A 25,862-nucleotide genomic window follows, 5' to 3' on the forward strand; every position below is an offset into this window, starting at 1 on the left:
ATCTCCCTGAAGTAAACCCATGCTGTTTTTCATCTTTCAATCCATAGGATTTTAGATGTTCCACAATCCTCTCCTTAAGTATGATTTCCATTAAATTTCCCCACTATTGATGTCAGGCTTACTGGCCTATAGTTACCCAATTCCTCCCTACTACCCTTTCTTGTGAATGGGCACAACATTTGCCAATTTCCAATCTTCTGGGACGACTCCTGTTACCAGTGATTGGTTAAATAAATCTGGTAATGGTTTTGCTAGTTCACCGCTAAGCTCTTTTAATAGCTTTGGGTGTATCCCATCAGGCCCCTGTAATTTATTTGTATTAATTTTAGACAGCTGACTTAGAACCTCTTCCTCTGTAAAGACACATGCATCAAAAGATTCATTAGTCTTCCTTCCTAACTGAGGTCCTTCTCCTTCATTTTCCTTTGTAAAAACTGAACATTAGTATTCATTGAGGCAGTCGGCTAGTTCTTTATCTTCTTCCAAATACCGTCCTTTTGTTTTTAATTTGGTAATTCCTTATTTTAGTTTCCTTTTTTCATTTATGTATCTGAAGAATGTCGTATCACCTTTTTTCACTGACTGAGCTAATTTCTCTTCTGCCTGTGCTTTAAAAGCTCTTATAACTTGTTTGGCCTCTTTCTGCCTAATCTTATAAATTTGCCTGTCATCCTCTTTTAAAAAAAAAAAAAAATTATATTAATTACTAAATGCTATCTTTTTGTTTTTAATGATTTTGGCCACTTCTGCCACAGTGTTGACTTCCTTTTTTTGCTTTTACTGACAAGCCTAATGCAATTATCTGTTGCCTTCAATAGTGCCACTTTTAAGTAGTTCCATTTCTCCTGGACTCCATTGAAACTGTTCCAATCTGATAGGGACTCGTATACCACTAATCTAATTTTAGAAAAGTCAGTTTTTCTAAAATCTTAAACTTTTGTTTTTGTGTGGTGTGACTCAGTCACTGTACTCATAGTAAACCACACTGACTGGTGATCACTAGATTCCAAGCTTTTCCCTACAGTAATATCAGATACCAAATTCCCATTTGTGAATACTAAATCTAAAATGGCCTCCTTCCGGGTTGGCTCCTCAACTACTTGTTGTAGAGATAATCCCAGTAGGGAATTTAGAATATCTGTACTTCTGGCAGAACTAGCTATTTTGGTTTTACAGTAGATCATCTAATTCTTTGACTTGGCTAGGTGGTCTATATATCATACCTACACGAGTTACCTTATGATTATCAAGCTGCAAGGTAACCCAAACTGACTCTAAATTGGTCTCGCTAACTTGTATTAAATTAGATGTTATGCTATCTTTCACATACAGGGCCACCCCTCCCCCTTTGTTGCCTTCTCTGTCTTTCCTATATAGAGAGAACCCTGGTATTGTTATATCCCAGTCATTACTCCCATTGAACCATGTCTCAGTAACAGCCACTAAATCTATATTCTCAGATGTCATTATAGCATCAAGTTCATTGATCTTATTCCCTAAACTGCGAGCATTTGTAGACAACACTCTGAGCTTGTCATTTCTTAACCTATGTGCTACTGGCATTTTCTGGCATTGTTCCGGGGGGCAGTCAGACTGCTGGATTATCACTCTTTTGCCCCCCTTTCCTAGTTTAAATGCTCCTTAGCAAATACTTTGAACTGTTCACTGAGGACATTCGTTCCCTTGAGAGAAAGATGCAAACCATCTTTCTTGTACAGTTCTTTTCCATTCCAACGAGAGCTAACATGAGACAAAGCCAAACCCTTGGTTCACACAACATTCACCAAGCCATACATTGAATTCCTTAATGCGCATCTTCTTGTCATGATGAAGGTTATGAACAGGCAAAACTGCAGAGAATGAAACAGTTGATGCAACCTCTCGTATATCATTTCCAAGTGTGTGAAAAGCTTCCTTCACCTTCGCAACCTCATTGCAAGCCAGATCATTTGTCCCAAGATGGACAATAACATCCACCTCCTTTTCCTGCTTTGCTTGCCTAACAATATAAAGGATAAGTCGTCTATCCCTGCTAGAGGCAGCACCAGGGAGACATCTCGCAAAACCCTTTTTCCTCAAACTTCACACCTCTTATGATAGAATTGCCCACCAACAGCTGCTTACTATCAGTCCTCACCTTATCCTTTTTGTCTTTGGCTGCAGTCTTGCATACTTTAGGCATGGGAGACGATTGTTCCTCACCCACTGTGCCTGAGCCATCCTCCATGTTGCTCTTGCGCTCTGAAAGTGCTGCAAATTAATTATGGAGAGCCACAGACTGTGGGGCATGTCTTCTATCAACAACTCTCGGTCTACCAGAACTTGCAGTAACCCATCTTCCATTTCTAGGGGGCTTCTGTGGCAGTGGCATTGCTACATTCCCAGCCTGAGTTTGTTTAACAGTTAATTTACAAATCTCAGATTTCAAAAATGCTATTTCCTGCTGCATTATGGAGAGCTGTCTACAGATCAGACATCATCCAAACCTCCAAAAAGAGTGGAATAAAAGCACAATTCCTGCACAGAACCAGGTCTGCCATTTTAAAGAAGGGAAAGATTAAAAAAAAAAAAAATCTTACTTTTTTAGATTGTATCCACCTCCAGATTACCTCCTGAGTATCTCCTGCATATCTCAGATGCACTTATAAATGCAGCACCTGAGAATGCAGCAAGCTATAATTAGGCAAGCTAATACTATGTTGCTATAGATACACACACTCCCACAAAAGCTCCTCCCCCAACAACAAATTTAACACCTTAATCACCTATGCTCATTTGCAAATCAGACAATAGCAAGAACATGTCTAACGAATTCCTTAACTGTTTTGAAGCACAATGAGTATCCACCAAAAACACAGCTGAAGTTCTGCTGTTTTGAAGCACAGTGCCTGAGTATCCACCGAAAACACAGCTGATGTTCTGCTACAGTGGAAAAGATCTACGTTAGTCTCCTGAATATCTCAGATGCACTTATAAATGCAGCACTTGAGAATGCAGCAAGCTATAATTTTTAAAAAATCATAAAATGTGATTTCCTGAATTTTTTTTTTTTTTTATTCTGTCTCTCAGGCAAGTGGGAGAACTTGCAAAATCGCAGGGTGTTCAAATACTTCCGTTCCTCAATATATAACGTTTATATGTTTTATTAATTTCTTTAAAGGCTCGGTTTATATCAAGTATTGACTGGTAAATTCTCAGTTGAGAAGACTTTTCCTGCTTCAGCTAGAAATGTCTGACTTTCCAGTTGATTGGACAAGAATCCTGCAGTTACTTTTCTAAATTAATTTTCTCTTTTTGCTCCACTATATTTTTAATTTGGGGTCATATCACTAGGGATTTTCTCCCTTTTTAATATCAGTTAATTTACAAGCTGACCCCTTGGCAAATGCAATGGCGTAGTCCCAAGGAATTTTTTTATTTACAATTAGTCAGTTCACCACTAGATGCCTTTGTTTTACTTTTGCCTCCTTTGAATTAAAGTGTAATGTTTATTAGTAATTAGTTAAAAAAAAAAAAAAAAGGTGCATATACTGCTTGAAATCTCTTGCTCCCCTGGGTTTAAATGTAGGATTTACATATGCATCATTTCTGTAAATTGGCACCACAGAAAAAGAAGTTAATAATTATGACAATATATAGGATATATATAAGTAACAACTAAAGAAAAAAAGACTGGAAAAGAGAAAGGGACCACCAATAAGAATAAGATACTTATTACCCTCTGATTAATCCCCTTTTGTAAAATTGAAAATAAAAAATAGCTATACATTGTATATAAGAAGAAATATATGGGAGAAATGATAAATAACGCTTCATAACTAGGAACAATCGATTTCAGTATAAATGAAACCATGATAAGTAATTAAAAGATAAAACAAGAATGAAACCCCACTAATTGAGGGGCTATTATTTTTGCAAAACTAATAAAATAAAAATAAATAAAAAAAAAAAGAAGAGGGAGAGGTGGGGTTGCAAGTTAATGGAAGATCAATATTGGAGAGATGGTCCTAATAAATGGAATGAAAAAGATGATGAAAATAGAGAGAGAAATGGAGATAAATATAAAAAATAATAAAAATAATATGAAAATATAGGAGTAATATCTCCCTTACATTTCTCCATCTTGACTTTTTCCACAACCCCCCCCCCCAACCTCCTCCTTCCCCTTCTCTCTGTTCCTCCCCTCGAAAAAATTATATGTAGCCAAGTATAAGTAATATACAATATATTGCATACATAGGTATTCTCAATATCCCAAAACATTTGTATATATAAGAACTACATATGTTATAAGTAATGAGCTGGAAATAAACTATCTAAAAAGGACAGATATAATTATAGAGGGGAGAAAACATTGAGACCTAAGAGACACAGTCAAGAATAGCAAAAACTGCCAAAGACAAAGTCCGCTGTCATATGCCTTAGGTAGTTCCCAATGGAGGATTTTTCCAAGTCGGCGTGCATGCGCGAGTATCGCAATGGACCGAGGGACTATGAAGCAACACAGGGCTCCAGATGGCAACCAAAACAGTCGCCAATGGGCCTTAAAATTTGCAGACAGCGACAAGACTAGTCTTGTCGGCATTTGCAACTGTACCGCTGGGCTCCTGCACAGCCTACGTTCTCTTCACTAGCACAGTGGAGAAGGTAAGAGTCCCTCCCTCCCCACTGTGATGCGACCGCTAATATCACCAATGGGGAGATAGCAGGAAGGAAGAGTAGGAGAGGAGCTGTGGCCAATGCACCACCAATGAATGAAAAACATATTAAAATAAGTGTCAGCAGCGGTATCACAGACCCGGCCTAAATAACAGGGCATGCGATCCGCGGCAATTAACACCCCAGGTGCCACATCTGAGGGGTTAATTGCCGCGGATCGCATGCCCTGTTATTGAGACCGGGTGCAGAGTGTGTGATACCGCTGCAGACACTTGTATAAATGAGTTAAAGAGGACCTTTCATGGGTCCAAAGAATATGAACTTAGTAGCAGGCTGCATAGAGCGGCGCCCAGGGATCTATTACTATTATTCCTGGGCGCGGCTCCATTCGCCCGCTGTGTCCTCCGGTATTTTCAACATTCAGGGCAACGAGGAGGAGACGCCGGTGTCTTTCCTCCCTGACAGCTTCTCCCTGATTTGGTAATATACGTCACTAATCAGCACTCAAGAAAGTTAGTGCATGGGTGCAAATAATAAAATAAAAAAATAAATCAGAAATTGAGCACTGATGCTGATGTGTGATCTACATCACTAATCTTTGCTTCTCTGTGGTTTTGTCTTTTTTTTTTTCTTGACCCTGCACCAGCTTTTCTGTGTTTGTCCTGTGGCCACAGACACACAGCCTCTCTGTATGCCAATCCGAACTGAAATGGAGGCGTGCAGAGAGGACAAACCGACTAATCACAGCTCATAGACGGATGGCACTACCCCTAAAGCCACTCTGGTGCCGTCCTATACAGCACCAATCACCTCCATTTTTGGCTACCTGCAGCCCCCTCAGCTGTTATAGTGAGAATGTTATTATTGGCTGATGCTAGGGAGTTTTTAAACATCCCTGGGCAATTAATTAACCACTTCCAGACAGGGCCATTTACTCCCATCCTGACCAGGCCTAATATTGCAAATCTGACATGTATCACTTTATGTGGTAATAGCTTTGGAACACTTTTATTTATCAAAGCCATTCTGAGACTGTTTTCTGATTTTACAAACCAAACTTTGTTAACCCTTTAGGTGTTCCACAAATAGGGTTTTTGCGATAACAAAATTTTGATTCGATTTCGATACCATAAAAAAGTATTGAGATACTCGATAAAACGCGAAAAAAATGAAAACACCAAAAAAACACGTGCATTCCGCATTTAGAAAATGGCGAATCGTGCAGTTTTAATTAACACCCGGGACCACTGCCGATCAGCTGTTTGAGAAGGCTGCGGCGCTGGCAGTAGTGCTGCGGTCTTCTCGCTGTTTACCACAGGCCCAATGACAACTAGTATCCAATGGCCTGGGTGGAGCTAAGCTTCATTCAAGTGAACAGAGCTTAGCCCCGCCCAGGCCATTGATACTAGTCGTGACGTCACTTGGCCTGCGGTAAACAGCGAGAAGACCGCGACGCTACTGCCAGCGCCGCTGCCTTCTCAAACAGCTGATCAGCAGGGGTCCCCCGCCGATCAGATGCTGATGATCTATCCAGAGGATAGATCATCAGTTTTAAAAAGCTGCAGAATCCCTTTAAAGGAAATTGGAGATGAAATTTCAAAATTTCACTTTTTTGACAGAATTCCCATTTTAATCAAATTATATTTTTTTAAACACATCGAGGGTTAACAGCCAAACAAAATTTAATAATTAATTACTCTAATTCTGCGGTTTACAGAAAGCCCCCACATGTGGTCATAAACTGATGTAAGGGCAGGGCACAGAAGAAAAGGAGCGTCATATGGTTTTTGGCAGGCAGATTTTGCTGAACTGGTTTTTACATGCTATGTCCCATTTGAAGCCTCCCGATGCACCCTTGCAGTAGAAACTCCCAAAAAGTGACCCAATTTTGGAAACTAGGGGATAAGGTGCCAGTTTTATTGATACTATTTTGGGGTACATATGATTTTTAATTACTCTATAATGACGTTTTTTGTGAGGCACGGTTTTTATTTTTTACAACATTCATCTGACAGGGTAGATCATGTGCTATTTTTATAGAGCTGGTAGTTACAGACGCAATTATATCAAATAGGTCTACTTTCTTTGTTTGTCTTTCAGTTTTACAAAACAAAGCATTTTGGGGAAAAAATTATGTTTGTGTGTCTGCATTTTCTAAACGCCTTATTTTTATTTTTTTCTGTCGATCGTATTGTGCAGGGGCTCTTTTTTTTTGCAGAAAGAGTTGCCGTTTTTATTGGTACCATTTTTGGGTACATATGATTTTTTGAGCATGGGGCAAGGTGACCAAAAAAAATTGGTTGTTTTAGCACAGTTTTTATTTCTTTTTACAGCGTTCACTTGAGGGGTTAGGTCATGTGATATTTTTATAGAGCAGGTTGTTACGGACGCGGCAATACCTAATGTGTACTTATTTTTTTTTATTTCACTTTAACCACCTCAGCCCCCATAGCTTAAACACCCTTAATGACCAGGCCACTTTTTACACTTCTGCACTACACTACTTTCACCGTTTATTGCTCGGTCATGCAACTTACCACCCAAATGAATTTTACCTCCTTATCTTCTCACTAATAGAGCTTTCATTTGGTGGTATTTCATTGCTGCTGACATTTTTACTTTTTTTGTTATTAATCGAAATTTAACGATTTTTTTGCAAAAAAATGACATTTTTCACTTTCAGTTGCAAAAAAACGACATCCATATATAAATTTTTCTCTAAATTTATTGTTCTACATGTCTTTGATAAAAAAAAAAAAATGTTTGGGTAAAAAAAAAAAATGGTTTGGGTAAAAGTTATAGCGTTTACAAACTATGGTACAAAAATGTGAATTTCCGCTTTTTAAAGCAGCTCTGACTTTCTGAGCACCTGTCAGGTTTCCTGAGGTTCTACAATGCCCAGACAGTAGAAAAACTCCACAAATGACCCCATTTCGGAAAGTAGACACCCTAAGGTATTCGCTGATGGGCATAGTGAGTTCATAGAACTTTTTATTTTTTGTCACAAGTTAGCGGAAAATGATGATTTTTTCATTTTTTTTCTTACAAAGTCTTATATTCCACTAACTTCCATGAACTCACTATGCCCATCAGGAAATACCTGGGGGTGTCTTCTTTCCAAAATGGGGTCACTTGTGGGGTAGTTATACTGCCCTGGCATTTTAGGGGCTCAAATGCGTGCGAAGTAGTTTGAAATCAAAATCTGTAAAAAATGGCCGGTGAAATCCGAGAGGTGCTCTTTGGAATGTGGGCCCCTTTGCCCACCTAGGCTGCAAAAAAAGTGTCACACATGTGGTATTGCCGTACTCAGGAGAAGTTGGACAATGTTTTTTGGGGTGTCATTTTACATATACCCATGCTGGGTGAGAGAAATATCTCGGCAAAAGACAACTTTTCCCATTTTTTTTATACAAAGTTGGCATTTGACCAAGATATTTATCTCACCCAGCATGGGTATATGTAAAATGACACCCCAAAACACATTGCCCAACTTCTCCTGAGTACGGCAATACCACATGTGTGACACTTTTTTGCAGCCTAGGGGGGCAAAGGGGCCCACATTCCAAAGAGCACCTTTAGGATTTCACAGGTCATTTTTTACACATTTTGATTTCAAACTACTTACCACAAATTAGGGCCCCTAGAATGCCAGGGCAGTATAAATACCCCACATGTGACCCCATTTTGGAAAGAAGACACTCCAAGGTATTGCCCTGGCATTCTAGGGGCCCTAAAGCGTGAGAAGAAGTCTGGAATATAAAGGTCTAAAAAATTTTACGCATTTGGATTCCGTGAGGGGTATGGTGAGTTCATGTGAGATTTTATTTTTTGACACAAGTTAGTGGAATATGAGACTTTGTAAGAAAAAATAAAATAAATTCCGCTAACTTGGGCCAAAAAAATGTCTGAATGGAGCCTTACAGGGGGGGTTATCAATGACAGGGGGGTGATCAGGGAGTCTATATGGGGTGATCACCCCCCCTGTCATTGATCACCCCCCTATAAGGCTCCATTCAGATGTCCGTATGTGTTTTGCGGATCCGATCCATGTATCCGTGGATCCGTAAAAAACATACGGACGTCTGAATGGAGCCTTACAAGGGGGTGATCAATGACAGGGGGGTGATCAATGACAGGGGGGTGATAAGGGAGTCTATATGGGGTGATCAGGGGTTAATAAGTGACAGGGAGGGGTGTAGTGTAGTGGTGTTTGGTGCTACTTATTACTGAGCTGCCTGTGTCCTCTGGTGGTCGATCGAAACAAAAGGGACCACCAGAGGACCAGGTAGCAGGTATATTAGACGCTGTCATCAAAACAGCGTCTAATATACCTGTTAGGGGTTAAAAAAATCGCATCGCCAGCCTGCCAGCGAACGATCGCCGCTGGCAGGCTGTAGATCCACTCGCTTACCTTCCGATCCTGTGTGCGCGCGTTCACAGGAAATCTTGCGTCTCGCGAGATGTTGCATATATGCGCAGGGCTGCCGCCTCTGGAACGCGATCCTGCGTTAGGCGGTCCGGAGGCGGTTAATACAATAATAGCAGTTTTGAAGAAAAAGGAAAAATCCTATTTTAGTGTCTCCATTGTCAGAGTCATAGTTTTTTTATTTTTTGACAGATTGTCTTAGGTAGGGGCTCATTTTGTGGGACATATGTCTTTTTGATTACTTGATGTTGCGGTGGATCATGTGATATATTTATAGAGCTGTCCATCACGGCTGCGTCAATACCAAATATGTCTATTTACCGTATTTTTCGCCCTATAAGACGCACCTGCAGATAAGACGCACCTAGGTTTTTGAGGAGAAAATAAGAAAAATAAATATTTTGAACCAAAAGGTGTGCTTTTGAACTAATCGTGGTCTGTGGGTGACACAGTTATGGTGGATCTGTGGGTGACACAGTTATTTTGATCTCTGGATGGCACTGTTATGGGGATCTGTGGATGACACTTATGGGGGGGGGGGGGGGGGATCTGTGGATGACACATATATAGCATCTTATGCTATGTGTCATCCACAGATCCCCTCCATAACAGTGTCCCTGTAGTGTGAATGACCCCCAATACAGGGGGTCGGGGTCGCATCTGGTTTTATAATGACAGCGGGGTCCGTGCAGTGACTGTATTCTACTACACGGGCTCCGCTCACTGTATATACCGTTATCTAGAATTGTAGGCATTGCTAATATATACAAATTCAGGGTAATCAGCACCTGTATTACTTACATTCAGTAGCAGAGAGGAGGGTGGAGGCAGGCCGGGAGGACGGGCGCTGGCAGCGTAAGTCACTACGTCATGTGCCCACGCCGCCTGCTTCATTCAGAAAAGTGGGCGGCGCAGGCGCGTGACGTAGTAACTCACGCTGCCAGCGCCCGTCCTCCCGGCCTGCCTCCTCCCTTCTCTCTTCTACTGAGCGCTTGTAAGTACCGTAATACAGGCGCTGATTACCCTGAATTTGTATATATTAACAATGCCTACAATTATAGATAAGCTTATATACACTTTTTTATTTTACACTTTGTGTCCTCCACAAAGGTCATACAAGACTTCTGGAGGACACTTTTAATTTCTCCTGTAACTGGCGCTGACCTAGTAGCCCCAGTTACAGGGGAATTACACCCCCCAGAGAGGCTGTACAGCAGTATACAGTGCTGTACAGCATCAGTGCAGGGCTGATCGAGGTCTGTGGAAGACCCGACAGCTCCTGCACTCACCCGGCCCCGACGGTCACATGATCACCAGGCCAGGAAGCTGATCTGTATACACAGTGCTCATTGAGCGCTGTGTATACAGCGATATAGAAGGCACGGACACCTGTGAACTGTCCCTTCCTTCTCTCCCCCCGCCCATAGGACGTTTATAGTCTATGGGCGGTCATGAAGTGGTTAAGATGTCCATGGCAATAGAAACAGTGACCATTTCCTTCTGCGTTGTAGACTCACAGCACTTGGTGGGAACTGCTTGCCCACTGCAGCAGACGTCGGGATGGGATTAAATAAATTGAGAGAGTTTGATTTGACATTTCAAGCGCAACATTTTTCTGGAGTGAACAAATTATTTCACATAAAATTTATCAGGTCCAAATACCTTGACAGAGGACATAGGTAGACCGTTGAGATGTCCCTATACATTAGACTTCACATGTATGGCCACCATAAAAGTGGCAGATGAATAAGCTTGTTTAAAGGGGTTGTCTGATTGCAATGGTATTTATCATGTAAATAAAGTTAATTCAAGGCACTTACTAATATATTGTGATTGTCCTTGATCAACAATAATAATGAATTTCATTTGCCAAGTTAAGACAACCACTTTCAGATGTTAAAATAATAACACACTCTTAGCCAATAGCAAACACACAGAAAGGCCATTAGATTACAGCATCTGAAGGATGCCGCAATATTTTTCCTGTGAAAATGAAAAGCAACTCTGCAAACCAGAGTAAATTTTAAGTCAAAAGGGTCCCTTGGCCACTACCAATGTATTTTGTGTGATGGATAAGCACAACATGTATGGATAAAGTTCTTGTACAGAGCTTTATCCATTTCATTCACAATGAAGGTAAGGTCAAGGATGTTGAAAATATACATGACATGAATACCATGACAGATATGAATACCTACATCTGCTAGATCTTCGATCAGAAACACTTTTGCTGGCTCTCAAATTTTCTCTTCCTGAACTCCTTGGCTTGCTCCGACTCCGATGTCGTTCACTGGACAACCTGCTGCAAGGCCTCCTGCCATTCAATACCATGTTCTTGGATTCTCCCAACCACTTCATAGCAACATTGGTTCTGGCCTAGTTGCATTTAGTCCCTCTCTTATCGGGTCCTGAAATAAGACAAATATAGATACCTGAAAGGAAAAATAAATAAAATAAATTCTACTTTTTTTTAGGCAAAATAAAGACTTTACATGGTAAATACCTAAAAATAATGACAATTGTTTAAACTGTAGATCTTAAAGGGTTTCTATCACTTCGTATGACATAATTAGCTGTCAGACACTAGCGATCTGCTAGTGTCTGCTCTGGCCAACCATCCTACTATAATCACTTGTGGGGCAGCGGTTTTGCTAAAAAACTAACTTTTATAAATATGCTAATGAGCCTCTAGGTGCTATGTGGGCGTCATTAGCACCTAGAGGCTCAGTCTACCTTCATACTAGAGTTGTTGCGATACCAAATTTTTGATTCGGTTTCGATACCATGAAAAAGTATTGCGATACTCGATACCATTCGATACCACGCGAAAAAAATAAACAAAAAAAGCCACGTGCATTCCTCATTTTTAAAAATGGCGAATCGCGCAGTTTTTATTTTATTTTTTCTGTTCCGGCATTCACCACCTAGATTTTTTTTTTATATTTTAATAGTTTGGACTTTTCTGACGTGGCGATGTAATATGTTTATTTATATATTTTATATGTGAAATTGGGAAAAGGGGGGTGATTTATACTTCATATTTTAGTGTTTTTTTTTTTTTCACTTTTTATTTAATAACTATTTCCCCCCTTAGGGGCTAGAACCTGGGATCTTTCATCCCTTTTCCTATTCACCCTGATAGATCTCTATCAGGGTGAATAGGACTCCACACTGTCCCTGCTGCTCTGTGCTTTGTGCACACAGCATCAGGGATGTTACCATGGCAACCAGGGCTTCCTGGCTGCCATGGTAACCGATCGGAGCCCCAGGCTTACACAGCTGGGGCTCCGATCAGAAGCTGCCACTGCACCACCAATGAGGGGGAGTGGAGAGGTCCCTGTGGCCACTGCCACCAATGATTTTAATACTGGAGGGTTGAGAGGGGCCGGCGCACTGTGCCACCAATGATTTTAATGGGATGGGGGGATTGAGGGGGGGGGGGGGCACACTGCACCACCAATGATTTTACCCCTTTATACAGGAGGCGGGTACTAGCAGATCAGCGGCAGTTAACTGCCGCTGATCGCAGCTCCCTGTCAGGGGCAGGGTGCCGGCAATGCGATTCTGCTGCCGGCACCCGCCTCCTGTATGTGTTAAAGACTGACTACTGTATATGAGTCCAGACTTTCACTATTAGGCCACACAGAGCGGCGCCCAGCGATGTCTCAGCACTCACCATTTAGTCCTGGGCGCCGCTCCGTTCGCCCGCAGTGCCCCATTACTGTCTCCTCTCCTGCTCCACATGCTGCTGATTACTATCGGAGCGATGGGAGGAGACATCAGCTTCACTAGTGGGCGTTCCTTCTCCCTGGCTGTAGCGCTGTCCAATCGCAGCGCAGGGAAAAGGAACGCCCACTAGTGAAGCTGATGTCTCCTCCCATCGCTCCGATAGTAATCCTATCATTGGGGGCGCAGTGCGCCCGCCCCTCCTCCGCCCCTCTCTTCTCATTGCCGCCCCTCCTCCGCCCCTCTCTTCTCATTGCCGCCCCTCCTCCGCCCCTCTCTTCTCATTGGTGGCAGCGGCAGCAGCGGCAGCAGCACAGGGGGGAGGGAGGACAGCTTCCTTCTCCCCGTGCTGCTGAGAGAACATGAGCGCGCCGACAGCAGCGCGCTCATGTTCAGAGATACTAGACTGCGCAGAAGCGCAGCCCAGTATCGAAAAAACGGAAATCCCGGTATCGTATCGATACCGGGACAAAAGTATCGATTGGGTATCGAAATTTCGATACCCGCAACCACCCTACTTCATACACAGCCGCCGCCCAGCGCGTCCCTCCAGCCCGCCCATGTCCTCCTCCGTGTGACGCAGCGGACGAGTTCTCGCGCATGCGCCGTGCGCGGCTGTATTCGGCGCATTTGAGATCTCAGCTCGGAGCGGTCAGACATTCAATGCGCATGCGCGGCTGTATTCGGTGAAGTGATAGAAACCCTTTAAAAGGGTCATCCTATAACTAATGTAAAACATGAAAATCACACATCATATAGTACATGGCAACCTCTTTCTAACAAAGCAAAATATAGTACATGGCAACCTCTTTTCTAACCATCACCACCTGAGGAGGCGGTGATGGCGAGTACAATAAAGGAATTCAAGAGGGGCCTGGATGTATTTCTGGAGCGTAATATTACAGGCTATAGCTTCTAGAGAGGGGTCGTTGATCCAGGGAGTTATTCTGATTGCCCGATTGGAGTCTAGGGGAATAAAAAATTCCTTCCCCTAAAGTGGGGAAAATTGGCTTCTACCTCAGTTTTTTTTTTTGCCTTCCTCTGGATCAACTTGCAGAATGACAGGCCGAACTGGATGGACAAATGTCTTTTTTCGGCCTTATGTACTATGTAAAGCTAGAACCAGCCCTGTAGCTCACATTGATCAAAGATCCCCCCATCCATTGCTGTTAGATTTATATCAAGCTAACTCAAGTGGGGTGTCTTTTCTGGTTTCAGCTTAGGGGGCCTGTCCATGCTCTTACTATCAACTCAGGAGGCAGTAGAAGGATTAAACTAAACATATGTGGCCTGCTCAGTGAGCAAGACAAAGAAATAAGGAAAAACACACACACACACACACACACACCAGGTGGTGTGGTACAGATACAATACAAAAGTATTCAGATCCAGGTGCTGGTTTGGAAACTGCTGAATATTTTTTCGTATTTTAATTCGTACTTTAATAAACAGTGATCATTTAACAGATTACATTTCATAGTACATATACAGAATGTACAATAAATTGTACTATTTATGTAAAGGTCCTTACTTGCAGCCTGTGTATCCACCAACATTCACATTTAAGTTGGTTGCCATTGGAAACAGCCATAAAACAACTGTTGTTAGATACAATACTTAATAGGGATGCCCATTTGAAAACTTCTTGGGGTCAGATTAAATAATAAAAGCATGTTAGATTTACATAGCTCGATGGAGAAAGCCATTATCGGGAACAAAGGTTTGCTTCCCGATAAATGCTTACTCCCAAACGTAGGTGGAGTTGCATTTACATGCAGCTCATCCACACAAAAAAAAAAAAATTGGCATGTGAACATACAATGAAGCATCTGTTATAACCCTGCAACTTTCCAAAATGCTAATAAGACACAAAGTGAGCAAGGAATAATAGAAATTTTCAGTTCTATAGACTCAAGTGTAAGGCCTCATGCACACGACCGTGACGGTTTTTGCAGTCCGCAAACCACGGATACGCAAAAAAACAGAAGCCGCCCGTGTGCCTTTCGCAATTTGCGGAACGGAACGGGCGGCCCATTGTAGATGTGCCTATTCTTGTCTGCAAAACGGACAAGAATAGGACATGCTATATTTTTTTTGTGGGGCCTCGGAAAGGAGAAACGGATGCGGACAGCACACGGAGTGCTGTCCGCATCTTTTGCAGCCCTATTGAAGTAAATGGGTCCGCACCCGAGCCGCAAAAACTGCGGTTCGGATGCAGACCCGAAAAACAGTCATGTGCATGAGGCCTAAATGCAACTCTCAGGCATAAGTATAGCTTTACAATGTTACTCAACTTTTTACGTAGAATTAATATCAAGCAGTGTTCTGATGGCATGATTGCTGTGATACAGTGTATGATACACAGAAATTCTCTCCCCTCTCATATAAGATTAAAATGAAAATGCCTCCGAAGCCAGGATCGGATTCCTCAGTATCCTGACTAGGAAAAGTTGGGACCCCCCTTCCACTCCTCCCAAATTTTTTTTTTTTAAAAACGGCACAGTCATGCGCAGTAACTGTACTGTATTAGTTACTGTGCTCAGGACTCCACACAGTAACAATTAGGAAGCAATACTATTGGTCCCTGATCATGTCATCTCCATGATACCATTGTCATGGTGATGAAATTAATTATAATTTCTAAACACAGCCAGGAAAGGTGCTGTGTTTCTCTCACCCCCTCAGCGCAGTTTTTCTTGGAGCAGAGAGATATAAGACTACTGTCCATGCAGTGCGCTTCACAGTTAAAAAAACAAACACACAAAATCACACAAATCAATTCATAAACTGTCCATTCATACCGGCCAGTCAGTGTCTGTTGATAACTGTCAGTCAGTGGGCATTTATTAGTGTCCGTCCGTAACTGTTGGTCAGTAGGCGTCCATTAATGTCAGTCTGTAACTGTCAGTCAGCGAGCGTCCATCACTAGGCGTCCGTTAGTGTCCACCCTTAACGGTCTGTCAGGGGCATCCATTAGGCTTTTTATGGATTGTCCCAGGCTGCGTTCAGTGAAACGCCCATGATTTTGCATGCGCTTTTACTGTGCGGATGAAATGCTATTTAAATCAGAAAAACAGAACCATCCTCTAATCACATGTGCACTAAAAACACATATAAATACTACCAGCATGCTCTTCAGATTGGGAAAGCTCTGATTTGTGTGGCGCTTCTTGGTTGCAGTTTGTGGAGTGTGGTGGTTATTTTTCCCTTACAGGATTATCCAATTTCCCCTTATCTACTACTGACCATGTTCTTTTACACTGGGTGGTGTTCTGTTCGTTTTGTGAGGGCAACCTGTACCACCATTTGGTTGCAACTCCGAGCTGCAGTGCTGCCAAAGCCAAAAAGGCAGCAGTGGCTTGATATTGGCCAGAGCGTCCTGGAGAGGGCACAACTCCCAAATTGGTTCCCTTGATGAGAAGCACATACAGGTGAAGGAGCCACAAACTCAGGGTCCCGAGATTTTAAACAGTTTTCCTCTGTAGTTTTGTTGGCCTTGGCAGACAGACTACAGGTTTATAATAATATATATTGGGTCCTATTGAAGTTCTGCAGATGCTTGCATCTTCAGGGCTTCCAGAATCGGTTGGTGGCTTCAGTCTAACCAACTGCACATACCACAGCCAGCTAACCTTCCCAAGGAGACCCTTTACACCTCGGAAGAGCTGGATCAGCAGGACAGAGTGAACAAATTATTTTCAGATTATTTGATGCTCCCTGTAGGTCCTGTTCCTTTCCAGCAACAGTACTCTACACGTGGAGCATTATAACTTCTATTTGTATTCGGGTCGGCTCAAGATAAGTACGCCTACCTACCTACTATGCTAAGCACCACCCCATTGAGTAGTTAGAATAAAAGGGGACTTGGGAGGGTGGGGCAGAAACGAGCCGCCGGTAAGGTGAGGAGGCGGCTGCGGCTTATAAGCAGTATAGCCCCGCCTCCTTTCACACAAATGTGGCAAATTGCCATTTGCCTATAACTTGTATTCGGGTCGGCTCAAGATAAGTACGCCTACCTACCTACTATGGTAAGCAGTAGGGGTATGCCGAGACTGCTGTATGGAGGGTAGGCTAAAGGGGCCAAAAATAACAAACATAGCTCAGGGCAAGTGTGTTATTAACAAAATTACAATACCAGATTCCTGAAAGCATTAAACATTTCACACTGCGGATTTGGTATATATCGTGCATGGCAAGCCGACTGCCATCTGCCCAACTTCTTAATAACATGCACTGAGACGTTGTGCTTGGAGGCGGCAAAGCCGCACCAGTGTGAAAGGAATGCCCTGTGATGGAACTGGGACTGACTTCAACATTCCTCAATAATATTCGGATGAATTTGACAAAGGCACAGAACCCAGCTTTAGCAGAAGAGCATCCCCTGGGGTTGCTTCGGTAAAGCTTGTCCAATCCTGCACTGCCATAACTGGGCACCACTTATTACCAGTGGGGAAGTATCTAACCTATGTGAGCTGACACGCTCGGGCAGTCTTTGTGGACGTTAAAGTAAGAACTTAGCATGACCCATCCCATGACAGCTGATCCTTCCACAGATAGCTCTTGCCTGTTGTGACGCAGGTGAACTCGCCTGGTCTGAGGAAGCAGCAGGCTAGGTTCATGGTTGTCTTGATCAATAAACTAGTGTGCTTACTGAAGGGGTTTTGCCACAGCGGACCCCTTCTGGATACCCTTCAGTAGCATTCTAATTTGATGGGCTGAAAACAAGGAGGGTTGATTAGGATGCCGTAGATACAAATGATGTTGAATCCCAGCCCAGTATAACTTAATAGTGCTAAATGACAGCTTTTGGTGAGTGGCAAAAAATGCGGCAAAGGCCAGGAGGTAAGAGATGTTGCCCACTCCTGCCGAAGAATGGGTTCTCTTAAAATTACAGAACGAGGTCCATGCCTTCTTATATATCCTCAGGGTGTTACAGGACAGGGCTTTAGTCATAAGGGACCTGGCAGTGTCGAGATGAACAGTTAATCCATCACTAGCTGGTCGAGCCTGGGCACTGGTGATGGTACGCAGTCTGCTTGTGGAGAGACCTGCAAAAAGAGAAGAGCCAATAGCCCTGTATGGAAACCTGCGGAAAGACCATTGATAACATACTACAGGGTGGGCCATTTATATGGATACACCTTAATAAAATGGGAATGGTTGGTGATATTAAACTTCCTGTTTGTGGCACATTAGTATATGTGAGGGGGGAAACTTTTCAAGATGGGTGGTGACCATGGCGGCCATTTTGAAGTCGGCCATTTTGAATCCAACTTTTGTTTTTTCAATAGGAAGAGGGTCATGTGACACATCAAACTTATTGGGAATTTCACAAGAAAAACAATGGTGTGCTTGGTTTTAATGTAACTTTATTCTTTCATGAGTTATTTACAAGTTTCTGACCACTTATAAAATGTGTTCAATGTGCTGCCCATTGTGTTGGATTGTCAATGCAACCCTCTTCTGCCACTCTTCACACACTGATAGCAACACCGCAGGAGAAATGCTAGCACAGGCTTCCAGTATCCGTAGTTTCAGGTGCTGCACATCTCGTATCTTCACAGCATAGACGATTGCCTTCAGATGATACAAAATGGCCAACTTCAAAATGGCTGCCATGGTCACCACCCATCTTGAAAAGTTTCCCCCCTCACATATACTAATGTGCCACAAATAGGAAGTTAATATCACCAACCATTCCCATTTTATTAAGGTGTATCCATATAAATGGCCCACCCTGTATAACCAGTCTGCATGTGGATGGGACCCTAACAGGAAAAGACAACATCCCTGTACAGACTAAAGGCCAAGACAAACTCTGGTATGCTGAGTTTCTATTCAACCTCACGTCCTTAGATTTGAGGACCACCGAGACCTCCCCACAGACTATGATCTTGTTGTCTGGCGCCTCATGAGCTGTTATGAGTAAGGACACTAAGTTCACGTCCTTGCCGTCAATTATTTCCTGTCGAATGTTGGCTGGAACGAAGTGAACGGTGCGATAGGGGGTACAGAACCTGACCCACCAGCAACACTAGCCTGGAGGCTAGAAGAACCTGCTGGACTTTGGCACACCAAACGGGCAGCTGTATCGCCTGCCTCGACCGACTCTAGCCTGGCCTGAAAGTTCAACATTGATGACGCCATGGAGTTGATGGCCGCGTGCAGTTGCGTAAGCGAGGTCTGAATAGTATCCATGGACACCGCCTGCGGATTTTGGACCTCCGAAACTGAAGACAGAACAGTTCCGCCTTCCTTGCAGAAGCTGGAAATGGAATGCCTCTTTTGGATAACTCTACCATCAACTTGGGCACAGTCCATGACCTTAATGATGGTGTGGAGTCTCTTGCAGAATGTGACACCACACTCCCACGGGATGATGTATCACCCATCAATGATTCTTGAGACATCCTACTAAAATACAACATGATTAATGCAGAAGATGAATACCCAACACAAGTTTGTGCCATTCACCAGTATCACGGACCACGATGTGCCAAGAACCGCCGTACCAGCCCACGAGATGCCGTCCAGCATGCGGAGCACCCCTTCAACGAAGTGACTGAATATGAGAAGATGTGTACATAGCAGAATAGAATGTGACCTAAGTAGCCTTGCAAGCCCCGAACGAGTGTAGACTGAGACATGAGAGTGGACAAGGCATACAGTGTAGGACAATATCCTGTGGTCGTGACAGGACTTAACGTGACAGACATATTGAATTGATGCCTGTAGACATGACAGGACTTAAACGTGTCTGTAGATGTGACAGACGTATCGAATTCATACCTGTAGTCGTGACAGGACTTAAAGAGAACCTTTCACGAGATAAAAAAAATATATCTAAACTAAGTATACAGACATGTAGAGCGGCGCCCAGGGATCTCCCTGCACTTCCTATTATCCCTGGGCGCCGCTCCATTCTCCCGGTATAGCCTCGGTATCTTCACGTTAGGCTCCACCCAGGGGAACCTGCCGGCGTCTTTCTCCCATACTGTAGCGCTGGCCAATCGCAGCGCTCAGCTCATAGCCTGAGAGGTTTTTTTTTCTCTCAGGCTATGAGCTGAGCGCTGCGATTGGCCAGCGCTACAGCATGGGAGAAAGACGCTGGCAGGTTCCCCTGGGTGGAGCCTAACACGTGAAGATACCAGAGGCTATACCGGGAGAACGGAGCGGCGCCCAGGGATAATAGTAAGTGCAGGGAGATCCTTGGGCGCAGCTCTACATGTCTGTATACTTAGTTTAGATTTTTTAATCTAGTGAAAGGTCCTCTTTAAACGTGTCTGTAGATGTGACAGACGTATCGAATTCATGCCACAAGACCTATCGAATTCATACCTGTAGTCGTGACAGGACTTAAAGAGAACCTTTCACTTTTTTTTCCCGTTTTTTTTATTTTTGGCAACTGCTACCTTGCTGATGAAATGACTGAACGTAGCTGAACATGTTAAAAACAGAGTATTAGCAACTGTACCAACCCCCTAGTCTTAAATCTACTCCCGTGATGCACAATAGCTTACTTTGACCCTGATGCTAAATGTGTCTACTAAGAATAGCTGAGTCTGCTGGTACGAAGCCATGCATCAGGTGGATATAAGAAGCCACGAACCTATGGACGCATATATGAAAGAAAAACCTGTAGACAATTGACCCAATAATTGATAAGTAACGCACTGCTTGAGATGACCCCACTAGAGAAGATGATGGGCAATCAACTTGCGACACTCGCTGCGGAACCTTAAAGAGTCCCCTTGTATTTGATTTTATTTTATTTTTTTCTCTACAAACTGACCCTTTTTTTTTTTAAACCCACACCCAATTATTATTTTTTTTCCTTTGAACCACTATCACATGCAGATTAGATGAATCAAGAGCCTACCAGAAGCAAAACAGCTTTGCATGCACCCCTGCCTCACTACGAGCACGGCGGCCCATGCTATACATTACAATGTGTCGAGAGCAGAGTCGCGCTGACTCCTGCAACCTGAGAGACTGCCACGTGAGGAGACGATTTTTATTTTAAATTTTTTTCATTAAACTGGCACTTATTTTTTTCCCAACCCACACCCAATTTTTTCTTATTTTTTTTCTTTTGAACCACTATCACCTGCTGCCTGGAGGCTCCAGCAGACCAGATGAATCAAGAGCCTACCAGAAGCAAAACAGCCTTGCAAGCACCCCTGCCTCACTACGAGCACGGCGGCCCGTGCTATACATTACAATGTGTCGAGAGCGGAATCGAGCTGACTCCTGCAACCTGAGAGACTGCCGCGTGGGAAGCCGACGCTGCCAGGCAGAAACGTTCCGATGCGGTGGTGCTCCCTTACCTAAAGGAGCCGAAACACCGCCGGCCAGACTGAGAGGACAAAAGACCGCAGTAAGTCACTTACATTCATGATTCAGGAAAAGCAATGCAACCAAGGTCCCTGTGCAGCCAGACATAAGCCTGATGGGACTGAATATAGCCTATGTACTGCCCCATCCTATGATGTAATACCGGATATACAAATAAAACACTCCATCATTTTCAACCCCTTTAATTTATTATTTTTTTCTTTTTTCCTGTATCACACCTTTTTCCCCCTTTTTTTTTTTTTTTTTTTTTTTTTTTTTTTTAACCACTGTAATACTACACAACCATAACCAGAATGTATCAAGACATGACAGGCAAATGTAAGCTGTATTAACACCACCGACCAGCAGAGGGCATGCTGGGACAACCTAAGACAACACAGCGCAGCTCTGAACACATGAAAGCCGGCTCTGCCGCCCGCCGAGATGTGCAGGTAACAACGTGCGGAGTGTCGGTGCCGATCCCTCCCCCCTGCCCAGGAATGAAGCCTCAAGGCCCCGATCTTACCGCTAGAAGACGTAAACGCTGGGATGTAGACATAGATGCCGATGAGAGGCAGAGACCGTAAACTCACGTGCGTAAAGGCGCCCGGCAGTGATGCAAAAACGAGCCGCCGATAAGGTGAGGAGGAGGCTGTGGCTTATAAGCAGTATAGCCCCGCCTCCCTCACACAAATGCGGCAAATAGCCATTTGCCTATAACATATCATCTCAAGCGAAGATGACTCGGAAGGTGTATTCTCCAGGATATTTTTTTTCTTATTTGTGTGGCAAATATCAACAAACAACTCACTTTTTTGTTATAAATTGGTAGAAATAAACTATCATGTTTAATTTTAGTGTATATTCCCAAGTTGCACATTTCTAATTATCATCTGTGTTCCTACTTTGTCAACATAAACATAAACTGTTTGGGCACATATGCATTAACCACTGGTCTGTAGTGACATGTCAAGGTTTAATAAAGGCTTATTGGTTAACTATTTCTATAATGGTGTGTGTGTGTTTTTATGTAGAGAGTGTTGTAGTCATGGACGTCCTAAGGGTCCATTCACACATCCATGTGTGTTTTGCAGATCTACAAAACACAGACACCGGCAATGTGCGTTCCGCATTTTGCGGACCGCACATCGCCAGCACTTAATAGAAAATGCCTAATCTAGTCTGCAATTGCGGACAAGAATAGGACATGTTCTATTTTTTTGCGGAAACAGAAGCACAGATGCGGAAGTGCAGATCCGCAAAGAATAGGACATAATCTATTTTATTTTTTTTGGGAACGGAAATGCGGACCCGGAAGTGCAGATCCGCATTTCGAGATCCGGGCAGCACATCGTGCGGACCCATAGAAATGAATGGGTCCGCAATTCCGTTCCGCAAAATGCGGAACAAAATTGCGGACGTGTGAATGGACCCCAAGTGTAATATGTGTACAAAAGAAAACAATCATCATGGATATGATGAATGTGTAATACACTCTTTAGTAAGCAAATAAAAAATACACAATAAATGTATTTTAATTTTCATACAATATGAAAACACATTTTCGTGGTGTTATGTTAAAACAAATAAACACAAAATAAGATCTAACAAGATCACAAATGAAAAGAAACGCTGAGGTGTGGATGGGGGGGGAGCTCTGACTGAGTACCATGATATGTGGGATTAGAAGAGGCCATCAGGTGAGCGCGCTAAATACTGGAAGCAGGCCCTACCGGTAATAAAAAATAAATTTAAAAAAAGTGTAACAAAAAAAATATTTTTAAATATGTTTATATATATAAAATTATTTTGTTTTTATATAAAAATGTAAATCTCCCCCCTTTCCTCAAAATGAGAAAAAAATAAAATAAGATAAAAATACACATCATGGGTATCGTCGCATGCAAAAAGCCTGTACTATCAAAATATAGTATTATTTCCATACGGAAAAAGCTAAAATGAAAAAAAGTGTCAAAATGGCCGAGTCGCCATTTTTTGGTCATGTCTTCTACCACAAAAAATTAAATAAAAAAGTGATCAAAAATTCATATACACCCCAGAATGGTATCAATGAAAAGTACAGATCGCCCCTCAAAAAATGAGCCCTCATACAGCCCCACACAGATAACTACAAAAATGTTATAGTGGTCAGAAAATAAAAATATATTTTTTTATTATTATTATTTTTTTTTTTTTCAGTATCAAAATGCAAGAAAAACTATACATATTGTGGTACCACCGGATATTACACTTGCATTTCCTTCTGGAACTGGTCCCAGCAGCATCTCCATCTGTTTTCCATCCACTACAAAAAAAAATAAAAAAATACTATGTAAAACAACTTTCACATACTGTATCATTAAAAACATTTATACATTTTGCCCTGTGCTATGCTAGTTACTACAGCGTTTGACATGTGCTATGATAGTTACTATATGGTAATGCTCACACAAACATTTTTCACTTACCCAAACTCTGGCGATTCTGCAAACAACAACTGGGTTATTTCCAACCAGGCTGCATCTTTCTTGAAACGGTCAAGGTAGTCCCCAGAACAGGTGTCCCCAATACAGGGCCTCTCCTGAACAAGGACAATCATCTTCTCCACATCCATTGCTCGTGGTGGTTTTGGCATTCTCTCAGACACACAGCAAGTGCAGGAACTAATATATCAAACAGAACCTCAAAAGGACAAACACAATGCACACGCTTGAAAAAGCAACTTCCCGTTGCATCTGCCTTCGCTGTTACTAAGTAACATCTGTTAAAAACTTAACGCAACGCATTACATCCATATACATTGCGTATTTCATGCAGCCCCACCGATTTCTATTGATGAAGGCCTGCATGAAAATCGAATATAGAACATGTTGCAATTTATCTGGAACATAGAGATGACACGTATAAAACCACGCTCATGTACAAAGATCCATTGAAATGAATGGGTCCAGATTCAGTGCGGGTGCAATGCGTTCACATCACACGTTGCACCTGTATGGAAAACTCGCTTGTGTGAAAGAGGCCTTACTGTCGGTCAGTAGGCAATCGATACGGTCTGTCTAACAGTTACTGTCGGTCAGTAGGCTTTGTAACAAAATTGACTTGAAGGGTGTACAGTGTGATGCAGGCATATGAGTTTTTATGCTCCGACAGTTCAGATAGTGAAACGGACACCTCTCCAGAGTTGGAAATATCAGATAGTGGTTACACAAGCTCTGCTCAGTAGATCCTAAAGACCAATAGTAGTAGAAGAAGTGAATGCCAGGTCATCAAGTACACGGCAAAGAGTTGCTGTCCCTTCCACAGGGAGGGATCCTGCGCCTTCATAAACCCCCCCCCCCCCCCCCCCCAAGTAAAGGCGGGTCTATAGAAGCCTTCAGAACTAAATTTAGATTCTAAGGAGGGACAAGGTTGCGAATATTTGGCCGCAACCTGTCTGCTGCCAAAAGGAATCTAGAAATGAATTTAATCTTCTGATAAGGGTACTTTCACATTGGCGTCAGGGGACTCCAGCAGGCTGTTCCGGCGGGTAAACAGCCTGTCTGATCCCTCCTGCCGCTAGTTCACGTGTGCCCCTGGAGTGCAGCTCCGTCTCCATTGACTATAATGGGGGCGGGGGCGAAGTTCCGGCAGCGCACACCGAGAGGCAGCCGGACTAAAAGTACTGCATGCAGTACTTTTAGTCCGGCTGCCTCTCTGTGTGCGCCGCCGGGCCACCGTCTGAACTCCGCCCCTTCCCCTATTATTGTCAATGAAGACCGAGTGGCAGTTCGGGGGCACACGTGAACTAGCGGCAGGACGGATCCGACAGGCTGTTCACCCGCCGGAACAGCCTGCTGGAGTCCCCTGACGCTAATGTGAAACTAGTCTAACTCATAATTATAGAACACACTTAAAAGCTGAAGACTGGACTCTAAGAGTCCTAGATCTTAGTCCAAGGTCTAGTCGCTCCTGAGGAAGAAAAAAAAAATAAAAAAATCGAATCTTCCAAGATGCTAATTTTCTCCATACTTTTTTATAACTATTCTTAGTACTAGTTCTCCTACTATGAAGTAACGTATTGACTACCTTAAAAGAGAAACCCTTTTTCTCTAGGCTGACACATTCAATAAGATCTAAAAAAAATTGATTCGGGTATGGAACCGGACCTTGCATTAGAACATTGGAAAATGTGAAAGCTGGAGAGGGAGAAAAAAAACTTTGCCTTCCTCTCTCCTTATCTTGTGCAACACCTTGAGTAGAATGCTCACAGGAGGAAAAGGCGTAAAGAAGATTTGGAGTCCAATTGATTGAAAAAGCGTCCACATAGGTTGGATTGTCCTCTGGGTGTAGCAAGCAGAAGTTTTGAAGTTTCCCGTTTTTTCTTCTTGCGAACAGATCCATTGTTGGACACCCCCAGGTTTGCACTATTAATTCGAATGCTTGTGTCGCTAGACTCCATCCCCTCGCAACTACCTAATTCCGGCTCAGAAAATCCGCCCATACATTTTCCTGACCTCTGAGAAACACCACTGTCAGGGACAATAGATTTTCCTCTGTCCACTGAAAGATCCTGATTGTCAATTTTTTTAAAGAACGACCCCTCGTTCAACCTTGATGTCTGAGAAAAGCCACCGTAGTCGTGTTGTCCGAGTAGATTACTAAATGAGACCTGAATATTATCCTCCGACACCTTCATTGCCTCCCAGACTGCTCTCAGCTCTCGATGGCTTGAGAA

At 42.9% G+C, this 25,862-nt stretch overlaps 1 protein-coding gene across 7 annotated transcripts in view; it reads right to left on the reverse strand.

Moving 5' to 3' along the window:
- KMT5B (lysine methyltransferase 5B) overlaps nt 1-25,862 on the reverse strand; it is a 277,581-nt gene that overhangs the window by 185,659 nt on the left and 66,060 nt on the right. For 4 of the 7 annotated variants that reach the window (XM_040410833.1, XM_040410838.1, XM_040410836.1 and 1 more), the window contains one exon: nt 11,284-11,517. In XM_040410833.1, the coding sequence (XP_040266767.1) occupies nt 11,284-11,443 (160 nt within the window). In that variant the 5' untranslated portion in view covers nt 11,444-11,517. Of the gene's footprint in view, nt 1-2,871; nt 2,923-11,283; nt 11,518-23,400; nt 23,451-23,613; nt 23,809-25,862 lie in introns of those variants that run through there. The other 3 variants (XM_040410834.1, XM_040410840.1, XM_040410839.1) reach the window with 3 other exon arrangements.

The sequence above is a fragment of the Bufo bufo genome, chromosome 10, assembly GCF_905171765.1.
Source record: "Bufo bufo chromosome 10, aBufBuf1.1, whole genome shotgun sequence".
Taxonomy (NCBI): Eukaryota; Metazoa; Chordata; class Amphibia; order Anura; family Bufonidae; genus Bufo; species Bufo bufo.